The sequence below is a fragment of the Mustela lutreola genome, chromosome 1 (assembly GCF_030435805.1).
Source record: "Mustela lutreola isolate mMusLut2 chromosome 1, mMusLut2.pri, whole genome shotgun sequence".
Lineage (NCBI taxonomy): Eukaryota > Metazoa > Chordata > Mammalia > Carnivora > Mustelidae > Mustela > Mustela lutreola.
In genome coordinates this window covers 35,495,536-35,522,877 of record NC_081290.1, presented here as the reverse complement: position 1 = coordinate 35,522,877, position 27,342 = coordinate 35,495,536, and the positions used below count along the sequence as shown (strand labels likewise).

The 27,342-nt window shown below is 39.5% G+C and overlaps 3 protein-coding genes across 4 annotated transcripts in view; 2 read left to right on the top strand and 1 right to left on the bottom strand.

Moving 5' to 3' along the window:
- The window catches only part of KLB (klotho beta), a 36,333-nt gene extending 32,299 nt beyond the window's left edge, over window positions 1–4,034 (top strand). Inside the window, exon 5 of the mRNA XM_059163283.1 lies at window positions 1,000–4,034. Coding sequence (XP_059019266.1) covers window positions 1,000–1,364 — 365 coding nt within the window. The 3' untranslated portion in view covers window positions 1,365–4,034. The remainder of the gene's footprint in view (window positions 1–999) is intronic.
- A 2,336-nt stretch (window positions 4,035–6,370) lies between these two features.
- RPL9 (ribosomal protein L9) lies at window positions 6,371–10,406 on the bottom strand. The gene is made up of 7 exons (XM_059163322.1): window positions 10,360–10,406; window positions 10,158–10,273; window positions 9,486–9,581; window positions 8,172–8,304; window positions 7,048–7,128; window positions 6,716–6,830; window positions 6,371–6,462 (listed from the first exon to the last, which is right to left on the bottom strand). Exons 1-6 carry the CDS (start codon window positions 10,403–10,405, stop codon window positions 6,724–6,726), a joined length of 579 nt encoding a protein of 192 aa, XP_059019305.1. The 5' UTR covers window position 10,406; the 3' UTR covers window positions 6,371–6,462; window positions 6,716–6,723.
- A 582-nt stretch (window positions 10,407–10,988) lies between these two features.
- On the top strand, window positions 10,989–25,951 carry LIAS (lipoic acid synthetase). 2 transcript variants are annotated; one of them, XM_059163297.1, is made up of 11 exons: window positions 10,989–11,147; window positions 12,237–12,409; window positions 13,330–13,423; window positions 14,565–14,645; window positions 15,877–16,033; window positions 16,120–16,177; window positions 18,132–18,260; window positions 20,359–20,504; window positions 21,884–21,954; window positions 22,726–22,837; window positions 25,408–25,951. In XM_059163297.1, the coding sequence occupies exons 1-11, from the start codon at window positions 11,103–11,105 to the stop codon at window positions 25,461–25,463; spliced, it is 1,122 nt and encodes a 373-aa protein (XP_059019280.1). In that variant the 5' UTR covers window positions 10,989–11,102; the 3' UTR covers window positions 25,464–25,951. The 2 variants fall into 2 exon arrangements, with proteins under 2 accessions (XP_059019280.1, XP_059019291.1); XM_059163308.1 differs by lacking the exons at window positions 13,330–13,423; window positions 15,877–16,033; window positions 16,120–16,177.
- The last annotated feature ends 1,391 nt before the right edge of the window (window positions 25,952–27,342 follow it).

The window sequence follows — 27,342 nt, the reverse complement described above, 5'->3', positions numbered from 1 at the left end:
AATCAGAGAAGCCTGAGCTCTGGAACACTTCAAAGAGGTCAAAGAGATGAGAAAGCATTAAGAGTGACTAGAAGCCATGCTATTAAGATGACTAATGGAGAGCCAGAAGTTGTAGCACATTCATACGGAAATGACCCAATAGTGAGGGGTAATACATGAGAAGGGGAAAACAGACGGAGATGTCCTTGAGTAAACAAGAGAGAATAAACTTAGTGTAGAAGTGAAGAGTCAGCCTTCTAGGAATATGGAGAGGTCATCCATAGTAACAGAAGTATGATAGTAGGTGGACAGATGTGATGGCGCAAAATTGAAGAATTCTCCCCTGAGTACTTCAGTTTTTAAGTGAAGTAGGTTGGAAGGTCATCCTTTCAAAGCAAGGATGACAGTTTGAGGGAGAGGTATGTATCAGTCAAGACTAGGGGAAACCATGTGTGGTTATTGGGCAGCACCAAGAGCACATTTGAGGTCTGGAAATCAGGTCAAATAGACAAGATTTTTCTGCTTGTGACCAAATGAACATAATGGCAGTTAAATCCTTTTATCATGGCTCCAGTTCTTCTTAAGTTTGCTTTTGTGCCCTGCCCCCACCCGTTTTTGTATTACTTATGAATCAGTTTTACTTTGAATTTTTAAAGCTTAATTACACATATTTTTGCCTATTTTTCAATCATAAAAGAATGTCAGGGCGCCTGGGTGGCTCAGTGGGTTAGGCTGCTGCCTTCGGCTCAGGTCATGATCTCAGGGTTCTGGGATCGAGTCTCTCATCGGGCTCTCTGCTCAGCGGGGAGCCTGCTTCCCTCTCTCTCTCTCTGCCTGCCTCTCCAACTACTTGTGATTTCTGTCAAATAAATAAATAAAATCTTAAAAAAAAAAAAAAAAGTCAGAACCCTTTAATGACAATTGCTATTTCGAGTTTAGCTTATTTCAGTGGAAACTAAATTCTAACTCAGATATTTTATACTTCATTTGTGATTAATGTTCATTTCTGATATTTTTCAGCACACCTAATTGATAAAGTCAAAATTAAAGGCTATTATGCATTCAAACTGACTGAAGAAAAATCTAAACCCAGATTTGGATTCTTCACATCTGATTTCAAAGCTAAATCCTCAGTTCAGCTTTACAACAACCTGATTGGCAACAGTGGCTTCCCTTCTGAGAACATGAGTCCTAGATGCAATCAGACTCAAAGAAACACGGAGTGCATGGTCTGCTTATTTCTTGTGCAAAAGAAACCATTGATATTCTTTGGTTGTTGCTTCTTCTCCACCCTGGTTCTACTTTTATCAATTACCATTTTTCATAAGCGAAAGAGAAGAAAAATTTGGAAAGCAAAGAACTTACAACATATACCATTAAAGTAAGGCCACAGAGAAGTTCTTAGTGAAACTGATCCTATTTCTGTCGGCATGATAGAAAGTCTGAAAATCCACTCCAGTTCCATACACTGGTAACTTATAGAAGACAATCTGAAATACTAGTGGTAACCAAGGTGATGACAATCGAGGTCTCTGCTGCATGGTCCAAATGAATTTTCCATTAGGTGTTCACATTCCTGAATTCAGTTCTTGCATCTGAAGATAAAAGCTTTACCCAGACAGTAAGTTGGGAGGATTATCTGATACTCTGCTTCATTAAGTGTAATGAGCTGTTATCCATCATTCTTCTCTAGCTTTCTTCTATAACTACCATCGATAGTTATAACAAATTACATAGAAAAAAGTGCAACTTTTGCTAGACTCACAGCAGAAATTTATAACTCTTAACAGTGGATAGTCAGTGATTATTCTGTCACTTCTAATTCCCTTGTAGAAAATACGTAATAGGCTAAGTAGTGCTTATTCATCATCAGCTCCAGCACAGACTCTTAAGCACATTGATCCTAGTTTTTCTCAAAAGAAATAAAAATCATCACTTATAAAACATGGTATTTCGTGAGGCCCCTCTCATATCAGATCTGACTTAAAAACACAGAACTTCCATGACTCATTTCATGGTAAGATCACAGAACTAAGATTAAGAGCTAGACCCAACTGCCTATGGAGACAGCACTCAACCTCACAGTAAAGCAAATTCCTCTTTAGGCAAAATGACAGCATTCTTCCTCACTTGGTTTTTTGTGAGGCAACAAACAAGATCTTACATAGTTAGGAAAGCTAAATATTCTAAAATAATGTAATGTTTGTTTTATTATAAAGTTATCAAAGGATCATATTATTCCAGAAGACTTGCGCTCTCCTGGGGAGCTCCATTGTTCTGACACCATGTGAATATAGGCACCTCTCAAAAAGGTATAGAGCGCAGCTCAGTCTGGACCTTGCAACTGTGCCTCTGGATACAATTCAGAATGTTGATGGGTCTGAAGGAGTTAAAACTTTCCACTGCATCTTTTGAAGCTGGATTAAGTAAATTCTTAAATCTAAATTAGGAGCTTGACTTTCTTGAACTCTTATACTTAAGATTTGTTCAGTGTATTCTAAATTTTAGAGGAAGAAAACCTGAATGTAAACCCATTCATACCCATTCTTTAGGTTACTCAGCATTTAAATAACTACCCATTTTGCATAATAGCTAATCACTGTCCACACTCTCCAAGAATTTACTGAGTCAAAGGAAAGTTTTCTTCAAAAAATCTTGGTAGGAAACCATCCTAAATTAAGGCAGTTGTGATTGCTTTTCAGGTCTACCTGTCAGAAGCCAAATTATCAGAATGAGAGATTCAAACTGATAATGAATAGAAGGAAGTTTCAAAGATACTGTAATGAGGTAACACAATTGGTCAAGTAAATGCAAAACTGATGGAAAATCGGTTTGCTTTTTGGCTGGTCAAATTCAAACAGTAATTGTGGTTTCCTATTCTTCTTCTCCTGTATACACTCTCCCAGCTTTGGCGGTTAAGCTCTTTATGCTTTCAAGTAATTTTTGTTATTTCCTGTTTGAAAACTCCCATCGTTGACCTAAAGCTATCCACAATTACAACTGGTTGTTTTAATATTAACTATGTGGGAAGTTTTAATGTTAACTATGTGGAATGATGGTCATTTAAAAACACCACCTGGCTGAAGCCACATGGATTCAGATTCCAAAGTTTTAGTGAATATTCTCATATGAATTATCAGTTGAACAACTTATTGCCAACTTTTTACTTCTTAATATCCTACATCTTGAAAAAGGGATGCATATTCAGTCATAGGAATAACAAAGATTTAGAATTAAGGTTTTGCTTAACCAACTGAGCCACCCAGGCGTCCCTGGGTGGCTCAGTCGGTTAAGCGACTGCCTTCACCTCAGGTCATGATCCCAGCGTCCTGGGATTGAGTCCCATATCAGGCTCCTTGCTCTGCGGGGAGCCTGCTTCTCCCTCTGCCTCTGCCTGCTACTCTGCCTGCCTGTACTCTATCTCTCTGACAAATAAATCAATAAAATCTTAAAAAAAAAAAAAAAAAAGGTTTTGCTTTTCTCATGTCTCAATACTTTGTGCTCTGATTTAAAAGTATCTTGTATTCAGTTTGCCATTAACCTTCAATACTTTGTCTTGACATTTAGAGCTGAAGTTAAAACTTGTGTCCTTTTTCAAATCTGTTACCTCGCCTTAAACTCCCCGTCAAGTCGCAAACCAATGCTTACACCTGGGAACTCATCATACAAGAATCCTTAGGTAAATATTTAATCTAAGTCATGATTGATTATACTTAATGTTCAGGTTTATCCCAAACTCATTTAAAAATTGTCATTTTAAACTGAAAAGCTTTTGACTGGGTATTTTCAGAATTTAGGACTGGGACTTGCTGGGGGGTGGGGTGGGGTGTCCTCTTAAAATCTAATTAACGTGTGTTCTATTTTGTATGTGTGTATTAGTTTGTATATTCAATGTAACAACCCTGTCTTTCACAAACAAGTCTGGTACATATGGAAACTATTACAATATAGCCATGGTGTTTAAAGATCCTCTGTAATATTAGGTGGTCAGTACATTTCGACTAATTATTGAATTCTCAATGTCATTTATTCCAAATAAACTGGTTTATGCTGATCATTTATACTAACAATCTGGTCAATTTTAAGAACCATAAAATATGAATGGGTCTGGTGTATAATTGGATTCTACCCAATACTACCTCTGTCCATCTTCCCAAACTGTGCATCCTAGATAACTTTCTTTGGAGTAGGTTTTCTCATTATAAAATGTGGGTATCTAAACCTCGGAGTTGGGAGAATAACACACAAGTGCTTATTATCCATTGTAGACACTGAAGACATGGAATTCTTCCCAGGGGAAACTAGATTTTTCCTTACCACATCCAATTTAAGTGAAAAGCACCACTTAGCTACAACCAGCTTCCAATAGTTACCCTGTGAAGTCTCAGCCACCATGTCAATCCACTTTGCTGTGAGAAATTACACTTACTTCCACAGCTGCTACCACGGCCCACACACTGACATTCTCAATTTTAACACCCTCTGTAATAGTAACATTTGGAAACTTCTTCCTCAACCCTCAAAATCGGTTTTGAAATCCTCAATGCCTTCCAAAACACTTCTTTCCAGCCCCACTGATATTACAGTTTTTATACTTTAATCTCCCTGGCAATCTATGTACCATTCACTCAGCAAATAGCTATATACCAGACCATTACTGTTCCAGGTACTTGGAATATCCTAGTGAGAAAAGATCCATCCTCACAGTTTACATTCTAACAAGAAAAAAAAGCACACAATCAATACACAACAAAGTGAAGAAGATTACATTCTAAATGCTATGGACAAAAACAAGTGAAGCAGAGGGAAAGGTGTATATGGTAAGACAGCGGTGAGGGGTGAACACAACTGATAGGCAGATCAAAGCAGGCTTCACCGAAAATGTTTGACAACAGACCTGAAGGTTAAGTTGCCACTCCAGAGGGAAAGAACTTCTAAAGGTTTTAAGGCAGTGGTACTGAGAAAAGCAAGGTCAGTTCAGCCAGTCTATCAGAAAGGTTAAGAGGGAGTGGAGTTTGAGAAAAGCACTCTGGTTACTGCTGAAAACAGAGGACAAGAACAAAGCAGACCAGTTCAAGAGCTATTATACTAACCCAAGCCAAAATGTAGTTTATTTTGTTACAAAAAATTTCAAAACTTAAAGTAGGCACAGTGAATCCTGTTTAGTTTCAACAAGTTATCAACTTATAGGTAGTAAACAGCACTTAGAGCCCCACCGGTGCCTTCCCTAACCCCACTTCAAATATTTCAAAGCAAACTATAGTTGATTATTTCACTTCTATTTCTTAAAAACTTACCAAAGATTAACTCCTTAAAATATCTAGTTGGCTCATTTAAAATCAAGATCTCAGTAAGATCCATACGTTCCAAACAGTTGCTCCTTTTTTTCTTCAAGATCAACAAAGCGAGAGGGCACAAGTAGGGAGCAGGCAGAGAAGCTCCCCGCTGAGCAAGGAGTCCAACATGGGGCTCAATCCCGGACCCTGAGATTATGACCTGAGCCCTAAGGCAGATGCCTAATTGACTGAGCCACCCAGGTAGCCCCCCTCTTCTTCTTAATATAAATCCTTAAAACATACCTTACTTTGAAGGCAGAGCCTACACTTCTCCAATGGATTTCATGTATAGTGTTTAAGAGAAATCAAAGTTGAGTGTTTTGCCCGAGAAATCAGAAGGCTGGAGTTTTCAACAAATGAGACGGGAAAACTGGAGAGGCTGAGGGCAACCAGTATGGTAACACATTTCAAGTGTGACACATAGAATTAAGATTTTGGAAAGGTTATGTTTCTAAATATAACAAGGACTATCATGTGGGAGTAATGGCTGAGGTAGGGTAGAGTGTGAAGACTGAGAGCATTTTAGACACATTTATCACACACAAATTAACCCTATCACTTTGTCCCCCCCGCTTTTTCCAAGTTAAGGGTATACAGGAAAGTGGCTCAAGCACACTTACCTAACAAATATTCAAAATTTATGCCTCTGCAAAATTAGATACCTTCAGGAGCTCCCCCCAAAAAAGTTCTACATCCAATGATGAAGTCACATGCTGTTGCCTGTCACTGGTACTACATTCCTCTTGCCTGAAATGCCCTTGATATTCCTTCAAAAAACTAAAAGCCAATTCTCCCTCGAAGTTTTACTAGAAAAAACTCCTATTTTATTCCTTGTTACTATTCTTAGCACACTACAATTTACTTCCGAATGATTACCTGCCGAATAGTTGGGAAGGCTTATTGGTTTAAGAAAAAGTCCCAGAGACGTCTAAGTGGCCCAGCCTACTGCTCCCTCTCCTGTCCCTCCCCAGTCCACTCACGCTCTCTTGCACTGTGTCCATCAAATAATTAAAATCTTAAAAAAAAAAAAAAAAAGGAAAAGAAAAAGAAAAAGCCACAAATCAGTAAAGCTTTTATTACATCTTTAAAATATCACAAATAAGTCTGAAAAATCATCCGGCTTCTCGCTGTTTCTGCAGATGGACAACTGTAAGAGGGAATAAAAAGATCTATCAATTTCCATCAATACCCTCCAAAACTAAATTCTACTCTCAATAACCTAAAACATCGTTTAGATTACTAGTTTATAATAAAAATGTATGTCACTTTTCTTATTCTGCCATCTACTGTATTCCAGAATGTAACTCACCTTCTGCCATTACAACTCCAGTTTCAGACTCTTAGTAAATTAAGACCTCTAAAAATCAGTATGGAAACTTACAGACACTGCAAGAACCTACCTCAGATCTTATTCATCAGCCTGCTGAACTGTTCCTTTTTCAGAAACATAGATACCATCCAAAAATTTTCTGATATCCTTGTTTTTAACAGTTGTGGCTTGCTGAATCAAAGCAGCTATTAACAGTAAAAAACATAAGGAAATTACATTACCAGCCAAATTCATCTTAAAATAAAAGGATTTTATTATATGCCATACTTAAAACCTATTATCTTTGAGGTACTTTTTACTTAATTTCACAAATGAAAAAGCTCACTCAATGAGCAGAATACCATGTATTCAATTACAAGACAAAATTCTGTAGACATAATTAGGCATACTAAACAAACAAACCTGAGTTCGATACAAGTTCAATGTCATTTCCTTCAAGAATTAACTCATCTTTTTGGGCTTGAGATACAGAACAAGCAACACCTAAAAAGGGGAGAAAGCATTCACACAGGGTAAACATAAAATCAAATCTGTACAATACTTACTTTAAAAACATTTACAGTAGCAACTTATTGCATTTACAATTTTACACAACAAATGACACTTGTTGAGATTCTGATTTTTATAGGACCTGACTTAATCTGGACAAAATCTTGTTTGTGTTCCTGCTTGAATGAATCTTTTCCAGAGTAGTTAGACTTTCAGGGATTCAGTCAAGGAGTATGAGAAGATAGTTTTCAATTTAACTGTCCACAGCTTTCTTATCAAGTCTTATTCCTACTGTATAGATTTGGTACCTCTCAAGTTTTTTTTTTATATAAGGGTTCCCATTAAATGCTGCTGACCATAGCTAATACCACAAAGTATTTTTGTAAACTCATTAAATGGTACTAAGAATTCCTTCTTCCTACCCCAATGGAATCAAGAGAGCAGCATCAAGAGAGCACTAAGCTTTAAAATTTTTAATGTTGGGGCACCTGGCTGGCTTAGTCAGTGGAGCATATGTTTCTTGATCTTGGGATTCAGTGGAGATTACCTAAAAATAAATTGTTTAAAAATACGCACGTACAATTTTCTAATGTCAAAATTAAAAATACTTTTAATGCTTCTGTGTTTATTATGTATCAAGCAAGAAATGTTCCAAGTATATTTTAATTTTAATTCATCTAGACATGAGATGTTCCCAATTTTGGATAAATAAAATGAGCTAAAAGTAGATGATTTGCCCAAAGCCAATAGAACTGAGATTTGAACCTAAGCAGTCTATGCTATTAACCACTATTCCAATATTTTTTAGGATTTCAGTTTGCAAAGAGAATTAAACATAGCTAACACCCCCTGAAACTAACGTATAAGCTTTTAAGAATCACAATGAGTATGAATACAATACAAAACCTTAACATCAAGAGTTATTACATACATAATCAAAATGGACAATTCTGAAATAAATAAGGATTTATAGCCAGCCCAAACACCAGTCTTCACAGGTAAACATTTCAGAACCATATCTGAAGGTAGGCACATACCTGGCCTCATCCGAACCCTGCGGATATATTTTTCACCCAAGAAATTTCGGATTTCAACAAGAGAACCATTCTCCTGAATAACAACGTTGATGGGGAAGTGAGCATACACAGACCTCATCTTGTATCGGAAGCCCTATCAAGAAAACAAACTATTAGCAAAGCTGACAATTTGAAAGACAAATCCAGTTTTTAAATTTTGTAGGGTGCTTACATTATTTGTAGTTTAAAAATGAAACAGTCCTCACTTAGCACTCATTGTCAAGATTTTGTAACAGTGGTCGCTTGTACCAAATCTTCCAAATTGTATACATGCTTCTGACTTTCTTCAATAGACTCTCAAGTTCTTTAAGGAAGCATTTATTTTACTACCTCCTATGACCACAGTAAACAAAGTCAGCTTTTAAAAATGAGAACCCCAGGGGCACCTGGGTGGCTCAGTGGGTTAAAGCCTCTGCCTTTGGCTCAGGTCATGATCTCAGGGTTCTGGGATCGAGCTCCGCATCGGGCTCTCTGCTCAGCAGGGAGCCTGCTTCCTCCTCTCTCTCTGCCTGCCTCTCTGCCTACTTGTGATCTCTGTCAAATAAATAAATAAAATCTTAAAAAAAAAATAAAAAAAAAAGAGAGAGAGAGAGAACCCCAAAGCCCTTCATCTTGGGCACTAGACTAACATTTACTGAGTTACTAAGGTATACCCCAGTATACCAGATGACAACTCAGACAGGCCCTCTGCCCTCGAGGAACTTAGCCTGGCAGCCAAGAGTAAATAGGGGAAACATGACCCAACTGGCTTATAATGGAGCTGAAGGGTGCCATTACTGAGGCACATTCTGAAAGGACCGAGTTTTAATGTGAAGAAAAACATTTCAGCAAAGACAGCAAAATGAACTTTATCTTAAAGACTTGGGGGAAATGGAATTGTAAAGAGAATGACAACAAAAACACTTTTAGGAAAGTAGACAGGGACTGCTGAAAGGAGATCCAGCTTCTTCTGCCTCTTCAAGAGGCGCCTTTGGAGAGTGGCAGGCTAACAAATCAAAACCTGTCCTATGTGCTACGTTTCTATATTAAAAACAAAAACAAAAACACCACACATCCTACCCCCCCCCCCCAAAAAAACGCCATTAGCCTACTATCAAGACTCAATCCTCAAGACCCACAGATGCCGATTATAAACTGCCAAGATCACCCTTCCCCAAATACCTCCATGAACTACAGGCATAGTCTACTTTCCGCAGCAGACACTCAGGCTGTATGCATGCGTGACAGCAAAGAAGCCTCCCCTCCCGAAAGGAGGCCCTCTGACCGTCTGCTTACCAGTGTAACGCCCTTGATCATGTTCTGCACGTGACTACAGATGGTGCGAACCGTAGCCAGCTCTTTTCTGTTCCCCCACCATTTGTCAACTCGGAGCTGAAACAGAACAAACACGTCGTATGATTCCTTCCTGTAATACAGATGCCTGAGAGAAAAACCCACGTACTCAGGGAATTGCTCTGGATTCGAGCATTAGCCCCCATTAAAGCAATCACGTCTGAAGTCCTCCATTATGATCTTTTTTGATACTAGACGTCACGAAACACATTTCACAAGGGAATGCCAACCCAGAAATACTCATTTTTCAAGTTACATCCAACTTCACTCCTAGAAAACTAAAACATCAGGCTTCCAAGACCTGCCTGGTCCCTAAGATTCCTAATACTGTCACCCACTGGTGACCCACTGGTGACAGTATTAAGATCCTGATGCTGACGACGACTACGGTAGGAACACTGAGCTTTATCATCAGAATTCGCTCTCCCGACCTCACTGAAGCAGTCCCGCCGACACTAGCCACACCATCCCACACCCGATTTCAAGCTTAAACAAGGAATCTCGGTTCTGTCATTCCTACAGCCACCAAATCCGGGGTTACTACATCACTCCCTTCCACCCCAGCCACGGATGGGTCGGAAGGGGAAACAGAACACGACACGAGCCGCATCTCACCCTCTTCTTTTTCTTTCCAAGAAGACTGAGTTCTACGTTGATGTGGTTGAAGTCCCTTCGCAGGGTTCCTCTGGGGCCCTTCACGATCACCGTGCGTCCCTTCAGGGTGATGTCGACTGAAAGAGAGCATCTGTGAGGCCCCGGAACCAGGTACAAAGTAGGCAGTAAAGACCAAGAGGAGCACAAACATCAGGTCTCATACCATTCTCCGGGATGTCGACCGTCTGATTGCTGAGAATGGTCTTCATCCTGAAACACAGACCCCTGCGGTTACGAGGCCGGCGCGGGGCCTGTCTGCGGCCACACCACCCCGCACGGAGCTCCGCTGCCCCCGGAGACCCGCAAGCAGAACCCCCAGGGCGGACACAGGACGACCCACCCGGAGAAAGGCCCCCGCCGAGTCCTGCCCAGGAAACCGAGGCTGCTAGACAGGGGCTATGAGCACAGCGGGCGAACTCCCGCTCGGCGCACCCCTAGCAGTCATTACGGCGGCGCCAGCCCGGCAAGGCTGAGGGGTGGGGGCAGGCCCACAAGCCCAATACAGTTCTCGAATCCCAAGGCCGCCAGATCCATATGGCGCTCGCCGCGCCGGGAAACGACCAACACAGAGGATGCGAGCGCCAGACCCGGGCCCCGGGCTTTCCCCGAGCCGATGGCTTCAGATTCCCAAAACTCACAAATTTCCGAAACAACCTTACCTCGCAGTAGATGCAGCAAAGAGAGAGCGTCTTTCGTCATCACGTTCTTGTAACCCGTCTGGGCCCTGCGTATGACGTCATGAGCGCGCGACCCTACCAGGCTAAAGCAGCCAATCGCGGAGCAGCTCAAGTACCGCTGGGTCTGTGGTGGCTCAGGTTCCTCGTCATAAACCGAGCGACGGTGTGTTGATCTGTCTTTCCCAGGAATTAGTGATCCCTCGACCCTCCTAGGGAAAAAAAGAGAGGGATGTCTCTACGCTGCGGGGGCGCCGCCTGCACCGTGGGGCCCCGGGTGAGCGGCGGGGCGAGCAGGGTGCGGGCCCGGGGTGGGGGGGGCTCCCATCTCTTTAGAGCGCCCAGTAGTAATAAGGCCAGCACTTACTAGCGTTTACTTGAGCTAGACGCTGTTCTAAAAATTTTCATGTAGTATCTCATTTAATTCTCCCGACACACGATCGTGTAGAGTCTCTGGTATTGGTTTGTAGGTCTCTCTGGCAGGCGATGAGAGGTTCCACCCCCCCGCCAACCCGCCCCGCGTATCAGAGTGATCTGAACCCTGGATTATTAGTTGGAGCTTTATAGGAGCACGGCGTTGAGCACGCCAGATTCCTACTTTGTGTTCGGGTCAGTCTTTGTACTAGACACCGGTCTGGGCAGTGAGAACAAAAGCCTGTGTTCTGCCTTTAGAGGCAGAGTGATCCAGTGCGGTAGCAATACCGCAACACCCCAACAGGCATTCTTTTTTAATTGCTGAAGGTTCTCTTGCGTTGCATGTACTGACTTGTGAATTTTAGTGTTTTGGCTATCTTGTACACGTTCGTGTTCAGATCTAGAAGCCAGTGTTTTCTTATGGTCAACAAATGGACTACCATGTTCAAAAATAGAATGTAATCTAAAAAATTAAAACATTAGGTTTGGTTTCCCTCCTTCCAGTTCTTTAAAACCAGCTGCGCGTTACTTCTACGTTTTAACACTATGCCTATCACCAGAGAGGAGAGACTTAATGCAAATTTCCTTTCATACGTCCTTGACTCGACTCAAGAGTGGAAAATTCAGAGCTGTGGCATCTCCAGTTATTGCAGTTTAAACTGTATGAAAGACAGCCTTTTGGTAGTTAAGTGGGTTACATGAAAGTGTGACATGTTAGCCAGGTCCAAAGGTTTCCAAATCTGTTGTATCTCTAGCAGTAAACTGTTAGCTCCCATTCTCTTTTAGGTTTCCTTTGTTCTTGAGACTTAAATCCTAGATTCTGAGCTCCTACACAAAGCTTTTAAATTGTTCGACATAATTTCTGTATCATTTCTCTGGTTCTACCCTCACTTTTAGGTATTAAAGCTACTTCAAATCTCACTAAAAACATGTCCTAATGAACTCTCTTTAGATATTCGGAAGATATTTATGCAGTCCAGTCAGAGCAGTAAGTTCCTTGCCAGATAAAAAAAAGGAATTCTTACAAAATGGACCAGACCTTCAAGATTTTTTATCTGGTGATCTTGTGGACAAGAGCAAGTGGGATGAATATAAAGGAAACTTAAAACGCCAGAAGGGAGAAAGGTAATTGAAATTTTGAGATAAACTCCTTCATTGTGCATTATATTCACGGATAACCAAGCCCTGGATTATAAATTAAATCAGACTTGGCAAATTGAGCTAAAAATCATTAGAAGTGATACAGACATAGAATAGGTAAATAGCTGAAATTGTTGGAATCCTCTGATTCTATCCTATCCTTTTGATAGTTGTTCTTCAATCTTCCTAGGACCTAGCCATCCCATTGTGCATTCAGCATAAAATTTCTGCATAGAGCAAACATTATCACCTTGCTACTAGTCTATTTGATCTTGATGAAATTTCCATTGTTACTGCGTATTGATGATCTAACTTGTTGCTTCTATGTACATATGTCCTACGGATACCTTGCCTTAATTCAAAAGAATGGTGAGGGAATTTCACAGAGGGCAGATTGTTTTGGGAGAGACCTTACCCAACAACTTTTACTCCACAAGTGGATATAAGTCAAGGGGAACCTGAGGAAACATATTCTTCTCTCCAAATTTTAGATTTTTTTCAGTAATAACCATCATAAATCTAGAATGCAGAGCAGAAAGTACACTTGGGGGATCGCTCCTTTCTCTGACCACATATAGAACTTTTTGTCAATATTATTCACTGGGGAATGAGATGTTCAGAAACTTCCTCATTCTTTCATTAGGATGGTTTTACTCTGTGACTTTGCAAAAGGTAGACATGAGCATATTGCTCTGTTAGACACAATTATGAGTGTGTTCTGAAGTGGTTTGAACGAGTCTAAATGTGACTCTCTGTTCTTACTCTTCTGGCAGAAATTAGAAGAGTTAGCCCAGGATTATGGGGCAAAAAAACCCAACTCTGCAGTAAGAATTGTTATAGAGCAAATCTGCGTGATTATTTGGGAACATATTTGTTAATGGATAGTTATATTTGGCTTTCCTCAGGTTAAGACTACCTCCATGGCTAAAGACAGAGATTCCCATGGGGAAAAATTACAATAAACTGAAAAATACATTGCGGAATTTGAATCTCCATACAGTAAGTTTCAGAGTATTAAATGTCCCTCTTAACTGAAAGTCATAGTGTTTCTGCATATGTGTTACTTACACTTTAATAAAGCACGTATCAAAAACAGCAAGGAAAGTGAATAAAGATATTTAGGGATGCATTAGTATCAGGAATGGAACTATATTTAAAAATTATTTCCCCCCAGGGCACCTGGCTGTCTCAATAGAGCATGCAACTTTTGATCTTGAGGTTGTGAGTTCAAACCCCATGTTTGGTGTAGAGATTACTTAAATATAATATTACTTAAAAATAAAATTAAAAAAAAATTTTAAGGACGCCTGGGTGGCTCAGTTGGTTAAGTGTCTGCCTTCAGCCCACATCATGATTCCAGGTCATGGAATGGAGTCCAGCATTGGCATCAGGGTCCTTGCTCAGCAGGGAGCCTGCTTATCCCTCTGCCTGCTGCTCCCCCTGCTTCTGTACATGCTCTTTCTCTGTCCCTCTCTCTCTGACAAATAAATAAAATCTTAAAAAAAATTTTTTAAAGTCATTTTCCTTGCAAAAAGAAACAAAAATTAATTGTATTTCTTAATTTCAGATTTAATAATACAAAAAAAAAAGATTCTTTCCCCCACAATTTGGGAAATGGGGGGTTTTGTATATATTTTATATTACAAATTAAATACACTTATTGGAAAAAATATAATGTTAAATGTGAAGCATCATGTATGCCATCCCAAATGTTAACTACACCATTTCATTTTTTAGCATATTTCCATCCAGACCTTCTTTGCACATGTAAAATATATACATTCATGTTGGTGGTTCTTTTTTTAAGTTTTATTTATTTATTTGACAGAGAGAGACACAGCGAGAGAGGGAGAAGCAGGCCCCCCACCAAGCAGGAAGCCCGATATGAGGCTCGATCCCATGACGCCACGAAGGCAGAGGCCCAACCCACTAAGCCACCCAGGCGCCCCACATTCATGTTGTTTTTGATTTAAAAATGGGATCCTAATATATATACAGTTTGGCAGTTTAATAACATTTTTGAATAGTGAATTTCTTCATAAATACATTGTAAAGAATGGACAGTTTAAGCCTGATCACTGATTTGCTTAGTTGGTTAATATTTGCAACTTGATTGTATTCCATTCCTTATTATTCCCAGGTGTGTGAGGAAGCTCGATGTCCCAACATTGGAGAGTGTTGGGGAGGTGGAGAATATGCCACTGCCACAGCCACAATCATGGTAAGAACAACCTCGGACTCAAAAGTTTTAGTCTAGTAACCGAAAGGAATATTTTATGTCTTTCTCCTCAAAATGTGCGTTCTGAGTCTCTGACCAGATTTTTTGTTACATATGAATTCATGAGAAATATGAAGGAAAAAAGTCTGAAAGTCTGATAGAATAATCTAGGCTGATGTGCTCTCATCCTTCTCTGAATAAATCTGTTATTGATTTTTCCATATATCTGACAGTTAATCACGTGCTGCCTTGAGATATCTCCTCTATTAATTTTTGGAAATGTTATTCATGATTGCTTAACTTTTTTCCCCTATACAATAATAAGCATTTATTTTTCTCTCTCATGACCCTTTAGTTGCCTGGGGTACAGCTGATCTCAACTGGGCTAAAACTGGACTGCAGGAAGTAGGTTGAGGTCTCAGGGTTCAGGTCTGCTCCACAGAGCTTTATTTTCCTTAGATCAGCAGGTCTCTATGCCAAATTCTTCATCATAAAGAATGAAAAGAGCACCAGAGGGCAAGCCAACCATCCAGGCACATTTGAGGCATCTTTTTGGCCATGGCTGCTATCATTCTGTTAGCCAAAGCAAATCACATGGCCAACCTGAACAGCAGGGGAGGTAGAGACATAAGCTCCTCTCCCTGGATGGGGGCCCTGCAAGTTAAATGACAAAGAGTGAGACATATAGGCTTAATAAGGTGGAGTCAGAATTGATCCCGGGACCCTGAGATCATGACCTGAGCCCAAGGCAGAGGCTTAACCCACTGAGCCACCCAGGCGCCCCACTATATGAGATTTTAACCAGTTTGAGGGTGGGACATTAACATTATCTTTGAATCCCCCCCCGTATAGCCTTTCCTGATCACATCACCTTTTTTTTTTCCCCTTTAACAGTTGTTTTTTTCAGGAGCCTCCACACTCAGCTTGGAGCTCAACATGGGGCTTGAACTCTTGACCCTGAGATCTATACCTGAGCTGAGATGCTTAACCAGCGGAGCCACCCAGACGCCCCTCCTTTTAACAGTTTTTAATTCTGAACTTCTCATTTCCTTTTCTTTCCAGTTTTGTTATATATATCTGTATTCCTCAACAAATTCTTTAATTTGAATGTTTCAAATTTTGTATAAGCGGAATCAAACTATATGCATTTTTTGGTAACTCGCTTTATTCTCTCAGCATATGCTCTTTTGGGTCATCCATCTGTGTGTTTTAAATTATAACATTTCTGTTCTAGCTGATGGGTGACACATGTACAAGAGGTTGCAGATTTTGTTCTGTTAAAACTGCAAGAAATCCGCCTCCGCTGGATGCCAGGGAGCCCTACAACACTGCAAAGGCAATTGCAGAGTGGGGTCTGGATTATGTTGTCTTGACGTCTGTGGATCGAGATGGTTAGTGGGTCATCATTGCCTCTTCCAGAAATTGGCCCTTAATAACTTGTGACATCATCTTGAGCAGTGGACTCTTTTGTTTCTAGATTTGCCTGATGGAGGAGCTGAGCATTTTGCGAAGACTGTAGCATACTTAAAGGAAAGGTACTTGTTTTTTTTGCATTTGCTTGTGTAATTTGAGGACTTTTCTTTAGCCCATCTGAATTCAGTTTCTTTAAGGTGTTTACCTTAAAGTGGAGGTCATTAACCTTTTAGGGGATTATAAACCCTTCTGATCACCTCCTGGAAATTATATGGTCTTTTCTCCAGAAAAAGTCCGTCCAAACATACAAATACATATTTGCATAAAATTTTAGGAATTCAGCAGCACAGACTTACAGACCTTTAGGTCATAGAACCTGTCCATCATATTTGAGTGGCAGTTTTAACTTGGGGTAATTTTTAAAAGGTGGATAAATCTGCAGACTTCCCCAGCACTAATAGTGAATAAATCACCATCTAGAAGTATATAGAAGGAGATAATTTCCCACATTGTTAAAGTATGCAATACTTGGTATAGATTTTATCCATATTCATATACCCTGGGAAATTTACCCATGATCCACATTTTATTAATATTTAATCCCAGGGCGCCTGGGTGGCTCAGTGGGTTAAGCCACTGCCTTTGGCTCAGGTTATGATCTCAGGGTCCTGGGATGGAGCCCTGCATCAGGCTCTTTGCTCAGCAGGGAGCCTGCTTCCCTCTCTCTCTCTCTGCCTGCCTCTCTGTCTACTTGTGATCTCTCTCTGTCAAATAAATAAATAAAATCTTTTAAAAAAAAATTTAATCCCATCTATTTAAAAAGCACTGAAGGAGTTACGCTTGCTTCCTTACAGCATAGTGCTAGTTGAGCACCTGGCACTTAGTAAATGTTTTTTAATGATCCCCCAGTATTTTCTGTTTTTTTAATAGTTTACTTTAAAAAGTTCTGCTTACAACCCACTAAACTGATATCACAAACTACTGATGAGTCTCAGCTTTACAAGTAAAAAAACAGTGAGTTATAAGCTGTGTTCTTTCAACATCTCTTATCTATGAAAGGGTACGTATGTGGTCCTTTCTACATCTCTTCTCTCAGGAAATAGCTCCAGAAACTTGGCCATTGGGTTTGTGAAAGAATTTATCAGCTGTCCTAGTCATTTCTACTGCTGTCAAAGGGAACAGCACTATGACCTAGTTCACATTTTAATGCTTGAATGCATAGATATAGTCAGAATATAAATAAGAAGATTAATGTTTAACTTGTATTTCATTTAAGCAAACTCATGACTCAGCAGCTCAGAAAATCGTTTTTAAAACCCACAGCACTTGTGAAATATTTGCCTGAGGAAAAGAAGATGACACTATATGATGAATTTTTAAAGAAACCAGAATTAAAGCAATCGAATACTATTTGCATTCACATAAGAAATGTCCCAATTTGGGGCGCCTGGGTGGCTCAGCGGGTTAAAGCCTCTGCCTTCAGCTCAGGTCATGATCTCAGGGTCCTGGGATCGAGTCCCGCATCGGGCTCTCTGCTCAGCAGGGAACCTGCTTCCTCCTTTCTCTCTCTGCCTGCCTCTCAGCCTACTTGTGATCTCTGCCTGTCAAATAAATAAATAAAATCTTAAAAAAAAAAAAAAAGAAAGAAATGTCCCAATTTACTTTCCAAAGAATAAAAAGATATTTTATATTTCATGTTTTATGTTTACATTTTAATTGTTTTGAGCAACATTATTATCTTAATACCTGCTTAATAAAGTATAAGTCTATTAATCTCAAAATTTATTCTGATCACTATTTGCAACAGATCTGTATTAACTGCTGTGTACATAATATTTGATGTTCAGAATTTTTTTTTTCTTATAATGGTTTCTATATGAACATTTGGATGTTCATGCCTTTCCTTGGCATTGAACATTTAGGATTTAAAGATTAGGATTGGCATTGAACATTTAGGATTCTAAAGATTACTATGTTGAAACCGATACCAAATGATTACTGGTAATTTCTGTTTTGAGCAATAACCTTGTCAATTCTTTGCCTCAGTTTGATGCTTTTATTTTTTTTCCCCCATAGGAATCCAAAAATTCTTGTGGAATGTCTCACTCCTGATTTCCGAGGAGATCTAAAAGCAATAGAAAAAGTTGTTCTATCAGGACTGGATGTGTATGCACATAATATAGAAACAGTTCCAGAATTACAGAGGTGATTTCATGTACAGAGCAACACTGGCAAGTTTGGAGGGCGAGGATCTACTCTATTTTCTCACTTTTTTCAGGAGAGGATTTCCTATTTGACTTTTACAAAATGAGCTCTTTTTTTTCTTAACAAAAGCAATATATATGTATTATAGGAAAATCAGAAAATTTTTTGAAAATCAGAAAATAGCCAACAAAAAGAGCATAAGCATCAAGCATACTATTTCCACCCAGTAGTATCAATTACTGTAACCTAAGTGTGTGTATTTATATGCACGTGTGTATGTTTTGGTGCAGACACATCATGAGCGTCTTTTCCTTTTTTAAATAGTATCATATTGCAAGTGCCAATGAGTTCTTTTTTTCAAAGAATAGTTTTCAAAAATAAGAAAAAATAATACAAGAGCAACTACTCTGATTGTAATTCTAGAAAGAAAAGACTTAAAAAACACATTTGGCACTAAAATATGCAATAAGTGATACAAAAGAAACACTGTTCTCATTCAGATGTATTTTCAATCTCCTTAAAAGTAGGTACTGTTCTTTCTAATAATGTTAATAATTAGGAAAATTTACAGATTGCTATGCCACATTAATGACCATATTCATATTTCAAAAAGAAAATTAACCTTCAGGCAAAATTAATGTTTATTTAATTTTAGTAAAGTATATTTGGCAGTGAGCTTAGTAGCTGCTACACATTATCTGTATTATAGAACTTGAAAAAGTATGGTAAACAATAATCAGCATTTCCACTAAATCATAAACATTAGGGAACATGACAAAGTCAATGGAGAAATACTTTCTAGAGTAATTGTGTTTGGTGTTGTCGGTTTTGTGGTTATTTTTTTTTTTTTAAAGATTTTATTTATTTATTTGATAGAGAGAAATCACAAGTAGATGGAGAGGCAGACAGAGAGAGAGAGGGGAAGCAGGCTCCCTGCTGAGCAGAGAGCCCGATGCAGGACTCGACCCCAGGACCCTGAGATCATGACCCGAGCCGAAGGCAGCGGCTTAACCCACTGAGCCACCCAGGTGCCCCAGTTTTGTGGTTATTTTTAAATTCACAAATTGGTTTCCTTTCTTCCTTCCTGTGAACTGGTCTCTGATTAAAAATACCAGCAAGTCAGGGGCGCCTAGGTGGCTCAGTGGGTTAAGCCTCTGCCTTCGGCTCAGGTCATGATCCCAGGGGCCTGGGATCGAGTCCCACATTGGGCTCTCTTCGTCCCACATTGGGCTCTCAGCTCAGCAGGGAGCCTGCTTCTCCTCATCTCTCTCTCTGTCTGTCTCTCTGCCTATTTGTGATCTCTCTCTCTGTCAAATAAATAAATAAAATCTTAAAAAAAAAAAAAATACCAGCAAGTCAGTTACACAAAATAAAGGTGCATTAGAATTCAAACAAATACTGGATTAACATCAACTAATCAGCAACTCTGTCCTTTCAGCCTTCTCACCATTTAAAATATGGTGGCTTGGCGGCTGTTGAAGTCTAACACACAGCCTGTTCCAGCCCTGTCATTTCTCATGATGCTACCACCAGTGGGTGCCAATTTCCTTGGTTTCACTTGAGAAACATTATCCTTTCCAGTGAAAATTCCAGAATCGTGCATTTTTACCTAAGAGGTGTCGGTGTCATATCCTCACCAGCAGAGGGCAGCTTGGTCTTTAGAAAAGAACTGAACATAAAAGTTGCAGACCTCTGAAATGTGGATTCATGTTAAGCAGTTTTTCCTTTGTCCGGTATTAAGATTTTCTTACTTCTACTCTTTTTCTCTTCTTTCTTGACTATCCCTTACAATCACTCATTTTCCGCTTTGAATTTGGGTTTCTCAATGAGTAATTCATAAACTGAATTATTCTGTTCTAGTTTTCTCTGCCCCAGGCTTGAAAGGCCTTAAAAGTAGACAGAATTTGGGGCCCACTAAAGCCTGATTTTCCTTACAAAAGTAACAGCTAGATATTTGTTCACAAATGCTGGTATTGAACCACATGGTGTAATATGATGTCCGGAATGTCCTTTCCTGGTCTTGGAGATGGCTTGCATAACTGTGTACTTAGTTGAACTTGTGGTTATTCTTGCTGACAACAGCTCTGCTGTTTTCAAGGAAAGTTCGTGATCCCCGGGCCAATTTCAACCAGTCTCTGCGTGTACTGAAACATGCCAAGGAGGTTCGGGCCAATGTGATTTCTAAAACATCTATAATGTTGGGTTTAGGCGAAAATGATGAGCAAGTATATGCAACACTGAAAGGTAAAAAAAATTGAAAAACGAAAACTCTTTTTCATTTGATTTGAGTAATAGCAGGAACCCCATTTTGAAGGCCATGTTACATTTCCTCCATAGTGTCAACAAAAGTGCCAGTAAGAACAAAGTGCAGGATATGATTATAACAGCAGCATAAAAGGGAAAGGAAGTATGTTTTCTTTTCTTTTTAAGATTTTATGTATTTCCTCGAGGGAGAGGGAGAGCACAGAGGGAGGATAAAAGGGAGAAGCAGACTCGCCGCTGAGCAGAGAGCCCAATGTGGGGATCCCAGGACCCAGAGAGCATGACCTGAGCCAAAGGCAGATGCTTAACCAACTGAGCCACCCAGGCACCCAGAAGTATGTTTTCTTAGAACATTATGGAATGATACGCAGAAATCTCAGGACATGAAATTGGTACCTCATTTTATTCTGTACCCTTTAATCAAGTGAAAATAAGATTTTATCCACATGTCTTATGTAGTCATTGCCTAGTTGTAAGAGCCAGCCAGGGGCCAGGAGCTTTCACAGGCCTGTCGAGATGAGTAAGATGAAGCCAGGCCTCTGAGGAAGAGCTGACTGGTAACATTGTCAGATAACATGATGTGCTTTGGACTTGGCTGAATCTTAGTCTCATAAGCCCATATGCTTTGTGATTCTTGGGCTTTATAAATTGCAAAAAAAAAAAAAACAACAACACAACAACAAAACAGCCTGTTACTTACATGAGGATCCTTTGCCTACTTGCAGTTACTTATTGGTTCTGTGAGTACCAAGTGTGAATAGTAATGAAAAGTTCCTCTTTACTAGAGTAAAACTACAGTTTTACTAGAAAGATTCTGATATGTGAGAGGTCAAATCACATCCCCCAGAGCATATCTTGCACAGTTAGTAAAACTGCGTTCAGCAAGTCTGGCCTATAATACAGGTGATGTCAGGCCTTTCATATACTGTTCATTTCTTTTCTGCCTAACAGACTCTCGCTTGAAACCCCTTCACCCATATTTGAGCATTTATTGCATAATATTAGAGTACCTTGTCCTTCTTTCTGTCAGCCCCTCATGAGTATCTTTCTCATTCCTATGTTTTCAATCCTTTTCATATTCCCTGGCTCTTTTGAATGGATAGATACAGTCTTACTCCCCAACTTATGACCCTAGATCTCAGGGTTCAGAATTTGAATCCCACTTTGGGTGTAGAGGTTACTTAAAAATAATCTTGGGGTGCCTGGCTGGTCCGGTCTATGGAGCATGCAACTCGACCTCAGGATTGTAAATTCATACCCCCTTTTGGGTATAGAGATTACTTAAAAATAAAATACATATTTTTTAAACTAAAAAATCTTGTTAAAAATCTGCTAATGTAATGTGTGCCTTTTTTCTGTAGCACTTCGGGAGGCCGATGTGGACTGTTTGACCTTAGGACAATATATGCAGCCAACAAAACGCCACCTTAAGGTATTGCCATCTTGAGTTGCCGAATGTTCGCTGGCAGTTTGAATTAAATCTTTGTCATCCATAGGCACAACTGAGAAGCTGCTGACTTTCTAGTGTAACATTCCATGTATATTTCCAAGTCCCAGTTCCCATTTGTCGGCATAAAGCCAGCAGATAATACTGGCACATTTTTGCTGCCCTGAAAATTGTGTGACTTAAGTGAATGTACAGAAAAGGAATTAAATAGTTGGGAAATTGCATTCATTCACACATGGTCATCTCGTGATTGGTTTTAGAGTTACGTGAGAGCCAGAGGTGAAGTAAAAATGAAGACTCTGTCTTCTTATTTCTGTATTGAACATTCATTCATTCAAGAAACTTGTTGACTAGTGACCGTGTGCCAGACACAGGGCTGAGCACAAGAGATAAGACAAGACCAGGAAGTCTGGTCCTCAAGAACCCGATAGGTGTGATTAATTCTTGATTATACCTGTTAGTCCACAAAGGGGGAATACAGATATATAATCTCTGTAGGTGATCTCATCTTTTTCAACTTTCAGAACAGCTAATGTACTACGAAACTGATGTTTTCCCTCCGTAATCAAGTGCTGATAGAGAGGCCTAGTAACCAGTAGGCAGGTCATCTGTGAGAAAGGAGAGGCAAAAGCCTCAAGGCAACTGGATAAATTATGAAGTGAAAACCATCCTGAATGCATGAGCGTAGATTTTCTACAGAATCACAATGCTTTAGGGAAATTCTAAAATCTATCTGAATGAATTCTCTAAATGTAGGTTGAAGAGTACATTACTCCTGAAAAGTTCAAATACTGGGAAAAAGTAGGAAATGAACTTGGATTTCATTATACTGCTAGTGGCCCTCTGGTGCGTTCTTCATATAAAGCAGGTAAGTTACACTGCGGGGGATAGTTTTATTCAGACCGTAAGTTCCCACGGTAAAATTATAATAGCTGTGCTTGCCTTTTGAAGGAAGAATTGTTTTTTTGGAACATCTTAGGTACTTTGCTCCATAGAGGACTTGTTAAGGAAAAATTTCTCTTAAACCTGTTTTTTTCCTGAAATAAAGAATCCCCTCCCCCTTTCTAGCTCAGCCACTGTAATGAAAACAGGAGTAATTAGCTTATTCTTTGTGTGGCTTTCAGTAGTAGGTTATTCAGAAATGACAAATACCAGTGAAGTATATAACACCGTTTTCTGAAAAATATGTATTCATTTGACAGCCATGCCAGCTGCATCTCTAAATAAACTCCTAATTTCAGATCAGTTTAAATCCTAGAAAGTATCGGTTTGATGGCATTGCTGCATACCCATTAATATCTTTATGGTTTTCTCCCAGAGGCGATAGGAAAAAATTTTAAGATTCTTTTCCATATAGAAATTTCGACTCTTTTTGCTAGCCACACTGCAGTTCTTCACTTTGTAATTTCAGCTCTTATTTTGATTAGGAGCTTGAGCTGACTTACAAAAAGAAAAGCCTTTTCCAAGGGTTAAAAAGTCATGTGATCGTGGCCATCAAAAAGTCTATGAGAACATATCTGAAGCCCAAACCTAATCCAAAAAAATGTTTATAATGTTTTCCCTGTCAGTTGGACTTCACAATTATAATTTCTTGAAGAATAAGTGTTATTTTTTTGGATAGGTCCAAACTACGTGATTACCGTAAATGATCTTTTAGATGATTGTGTTACATATTGGGCTTAAATCACAGATATAGGGGCACCTGGATGGCTCATTGGGTTAAGACCTCTGCTTTCCGCTGACTTCATGATCCCAAGGTCCTGGGACTGAGCCCTGCATCTGGCTATCTGCTCAGCAGGAAGCCTGCTTCCTCCTCTCTCTCTGCCTGCCTCTCTGCCTACTTGTGATCTCTGTCTGTCAAATAGATAAATAAAATCTTTAAGAACAATCACAGATACATTTAAATTAGGCACACATTCTTTTGATAAAAACTAATGTTCATGTATGAGTGATATTCAGTGTGCTCCTGTAAAGAAATTCAAGACATTTCAATGAATTAACCACAGCTTATCCTAGTTATAAAACTCAAGACTTTGAATCAACACTGACTCACAGGATGTGGGGACTTTGGAAGCCAATAAAGTGATTTATTCTTCAAGCAAGAAGAATTCTGCCAGCAAGCTGAAAACCTTTGTAAAGGATAGAACTAACATCAGCTTCTGGAGTGGTTAGAGTAAAGCAAAATCATTTGAAAGGGGTTTTTATTTCTTTTTTTTTAAGGAAAATTTTTAACATTTATAAGAAAGTAAATTATGAACTTTTTAAAGTTACCAGTAAAAGATCGAATTCTACTATGTAGAGCATTAGACTCCGCTGATGGGTTAGGGTCCGAGAATGTTGGTTCTACTCCTGCCAGATTTAGATAAGTTCTGGAGGAGCGTGGCTAACTCTTCATTACTTGGCTGGGTTGTGAACCTTGGGATTCTTGACGATTGGGTACAGATACGCTCATTGCAGTTATACTAGGATATTAAGATGACAAAGCAAAGTTCATCAGACTCCTCATAAAACCAGGCCTGCGGTGCTGGGCTCTGCCAATAAGCACTGAGCCGTGCGGGAACAGTGAGACACTAAATGGAACCCTAATGACCTGAGAAGGGAATGTACCCCCTCTAAGCAGCCGTCTTAATGCACAGGCACACCGAGGGGGTGGGGAGCAGGCCCGTTGTAAATGAAGAGCTCTTGCCTCCCTAGAGGGGGATAAGCTAATGGGATTCCATCAGATGAGTCGGCTCAACTGCAATGAGGTCTGTTTTATAAACATCAGATCCAGGCTAATAACGTAGCAGAATTGCTCTCTGAAATGAATCGTGCCAACAGCAATGCTTTGTCAGAGACAAGGAATAGATAGTGCAAGTAGAGTGGAATAAATAAATGTTCAAAAGCAGACCCACAGACATAATAGGGTCATCTTTACAATACTGAAGTACTAGAAAGAATAACAGAGACTGTAGTGATAAAAAATTTTTTTGTAAGCAATGGGGGTAGAGTTTACTTTTTTTAAAAAAAGAGAGGGAGAAAGAGATAAAGCAGGGCTCCTGGGTGCCTCAGTCATTGGGCATCTGCCTTCTGCTCGGGTCGTGATCCCAGGGCCCGGGATCAAGCCCCGCATTGGGCTTCCTGCCTGGTGGGAAGGCTGCTTCTCCCTCTGCTGATCACCCTGCTTGTGTTTCCTCTCTCACTGTGTCTCTCTCTGTCAAATAAATAAATAAAATCTTTAAAAAAAAAAAAAAAGGAAGATGCTAACGGGGTGCCTGGCTGGTTCAGTTGGTGGAGTGTGTGCCTCTTGATCTCAGGGTCACGAGTTCAAGCCCCACAGTGGGCGTAGAGCTTAACATTAAAAAAAAAAAAAAAGACTAAAAAGAAGGGAAACATGGAAGTATAATTCTGAAATTTACATTAAATTGATATTAATGTATTTTCATTTTTCCTTAATAGGTGAATTTTTCCTGAAAAATCTCGTGGCCAAAAGAAAAAAGTCCTCTGAAGTATAACAAGACCTTCAAGATCACAGGAATTTTTAATATCTGATTCCAGTTGGTAAGAGAAGTGGTACCTGACTTCAGTGGACATACCTCAGTCTCATTGTTTTAAGAAACACGTTGAGGGGCGCCTGGGTGGCTCAGTCGTTAAGCGTCTGCTTTCGGCTCAGGTCATGATCCCAGGGTCCTGGGTTGGAGCCCCACATCAGGCTCCCAGCTCGGTGGGAAGCCTGCTTCTCCCTCTCCCACTCCCCCTGCTTGTGTTCCCTTTCTCGCTGTGTCTCTCTCTGTCAAATAAATAAAATCTTTAAAAAGGAAAAAAAAAGAAAAAAAAACCACATCGATAGCTGTGCATATTTAATTAAATAATTGACTTGTCTTTTAGCCTTTCTTCTTTGTTCTATTAACAATGGCTTGATGTGATGTAATCATAAAATATCTTTCTAAGAGTTTTACTATTAACAGTATAATTTAAAAATACATGAAAAACTTCCAGAGAAGCTTCCAAGCCTGTTACTTGTACATCGTCATCACATTTCACTTGTGAAAAATGACACACTGTGATGAAACTGCACAGGTTGAGGCTCCTTACAGTTGGTGTATGTCCTTTACCGAACACCGCAGCAGCGCTGGGATAATTTAGAAAGGCTTTAGAGTTTGCATGTCGTTTCTTTACATTGGGATGACTGCTTCAGACCTGCAAAATAGTTTCACATTAGTTACTTGGTTAGGACCTTTGGGAAACCAAGATCACGATGGTATCGAAGACAGAGAAATATAACCTGAGAAAAAGAGTAATAACCCTCATCCAGTAGTATGCTACATGCACATGCACTAGCCCATTGATTCCTTCTGTTTTTCACCCCACTCTGGTGAGGTGGTTGCATACGATGGTAAGGACCTGAAGGGGAATTTTCTTTCCTAGGTACTAGATCTCAACTTCATCTTTAGACTCTAAATCCTGTTTTTGCTACTACATTCTTGCAAAAGAAGTTTTTAGACAGCTAAATTGTAAAATATATAATATGAAATACCAATTTTATTTTGAATTTTTAAATGGGCGAACTAATTTTTTTTTTTTTTACAAAAGTAATGCATAACTTTGAGCATGAGTTACATTTTCATTTAACCCAGGGGGAGCCATATATGCTTTGCCTTAGTTTCTTTATAGACCCCAGTAAATTTTGCTGTGTAAAATTAACCCAACTTGAAACATCTCTGGCAACTGCCTCCTTAAAATCTGTTACTTCTCTTGCCATTTGCAACTACATGGATGGAACTAGAGGCTATTATGCTTAGCAAAATAAGTCAATCAAAGACCGTTATCATATGATCTCCCTGATAGGAGGAAGTAGAGAGGCAATGTGTGGAGTTTGGGGGGTAGGAAAAGAATAAATGAAACAAGATGGAATTGGGAGGGAGACAAACCATAAGAGGCTCTTAGTCTCACAAAACCAACTGAGGGTTGCCTGGCGGAGAGGGTTAGGGAGAGGGTGGTGGGGTTATGGACACTGGGGAAGGTATGTGCTATGGTGAGTGCTGTGAAATACAAAACTGGTGATTCACAGACCTGTACCCCTGGGGCTAATAATACATTTTATGTTAATTTAAAAAAATTATGTTAAAAAATAAAAAGTAAAAATAAATATGTTATTTCAGAGGCACCTATTTGCTCAGTCAGTGGAGCATATGACTCTTGATCTCAGGGTTTCAGGTCCGAGCCCCCATACTTGATGTAGAGACTGCTTAAAACTTTAAAGTTTTTAAAAATCTTTTTTCACAGGAAAAACGGATTACTTTTCAGATTCTGATTCTATGAGGTAATCTGGATATTTTCTAATTTTGCACAATGCAGATGCATGGTAATGAAATATTTTAGCAGAATAATTTT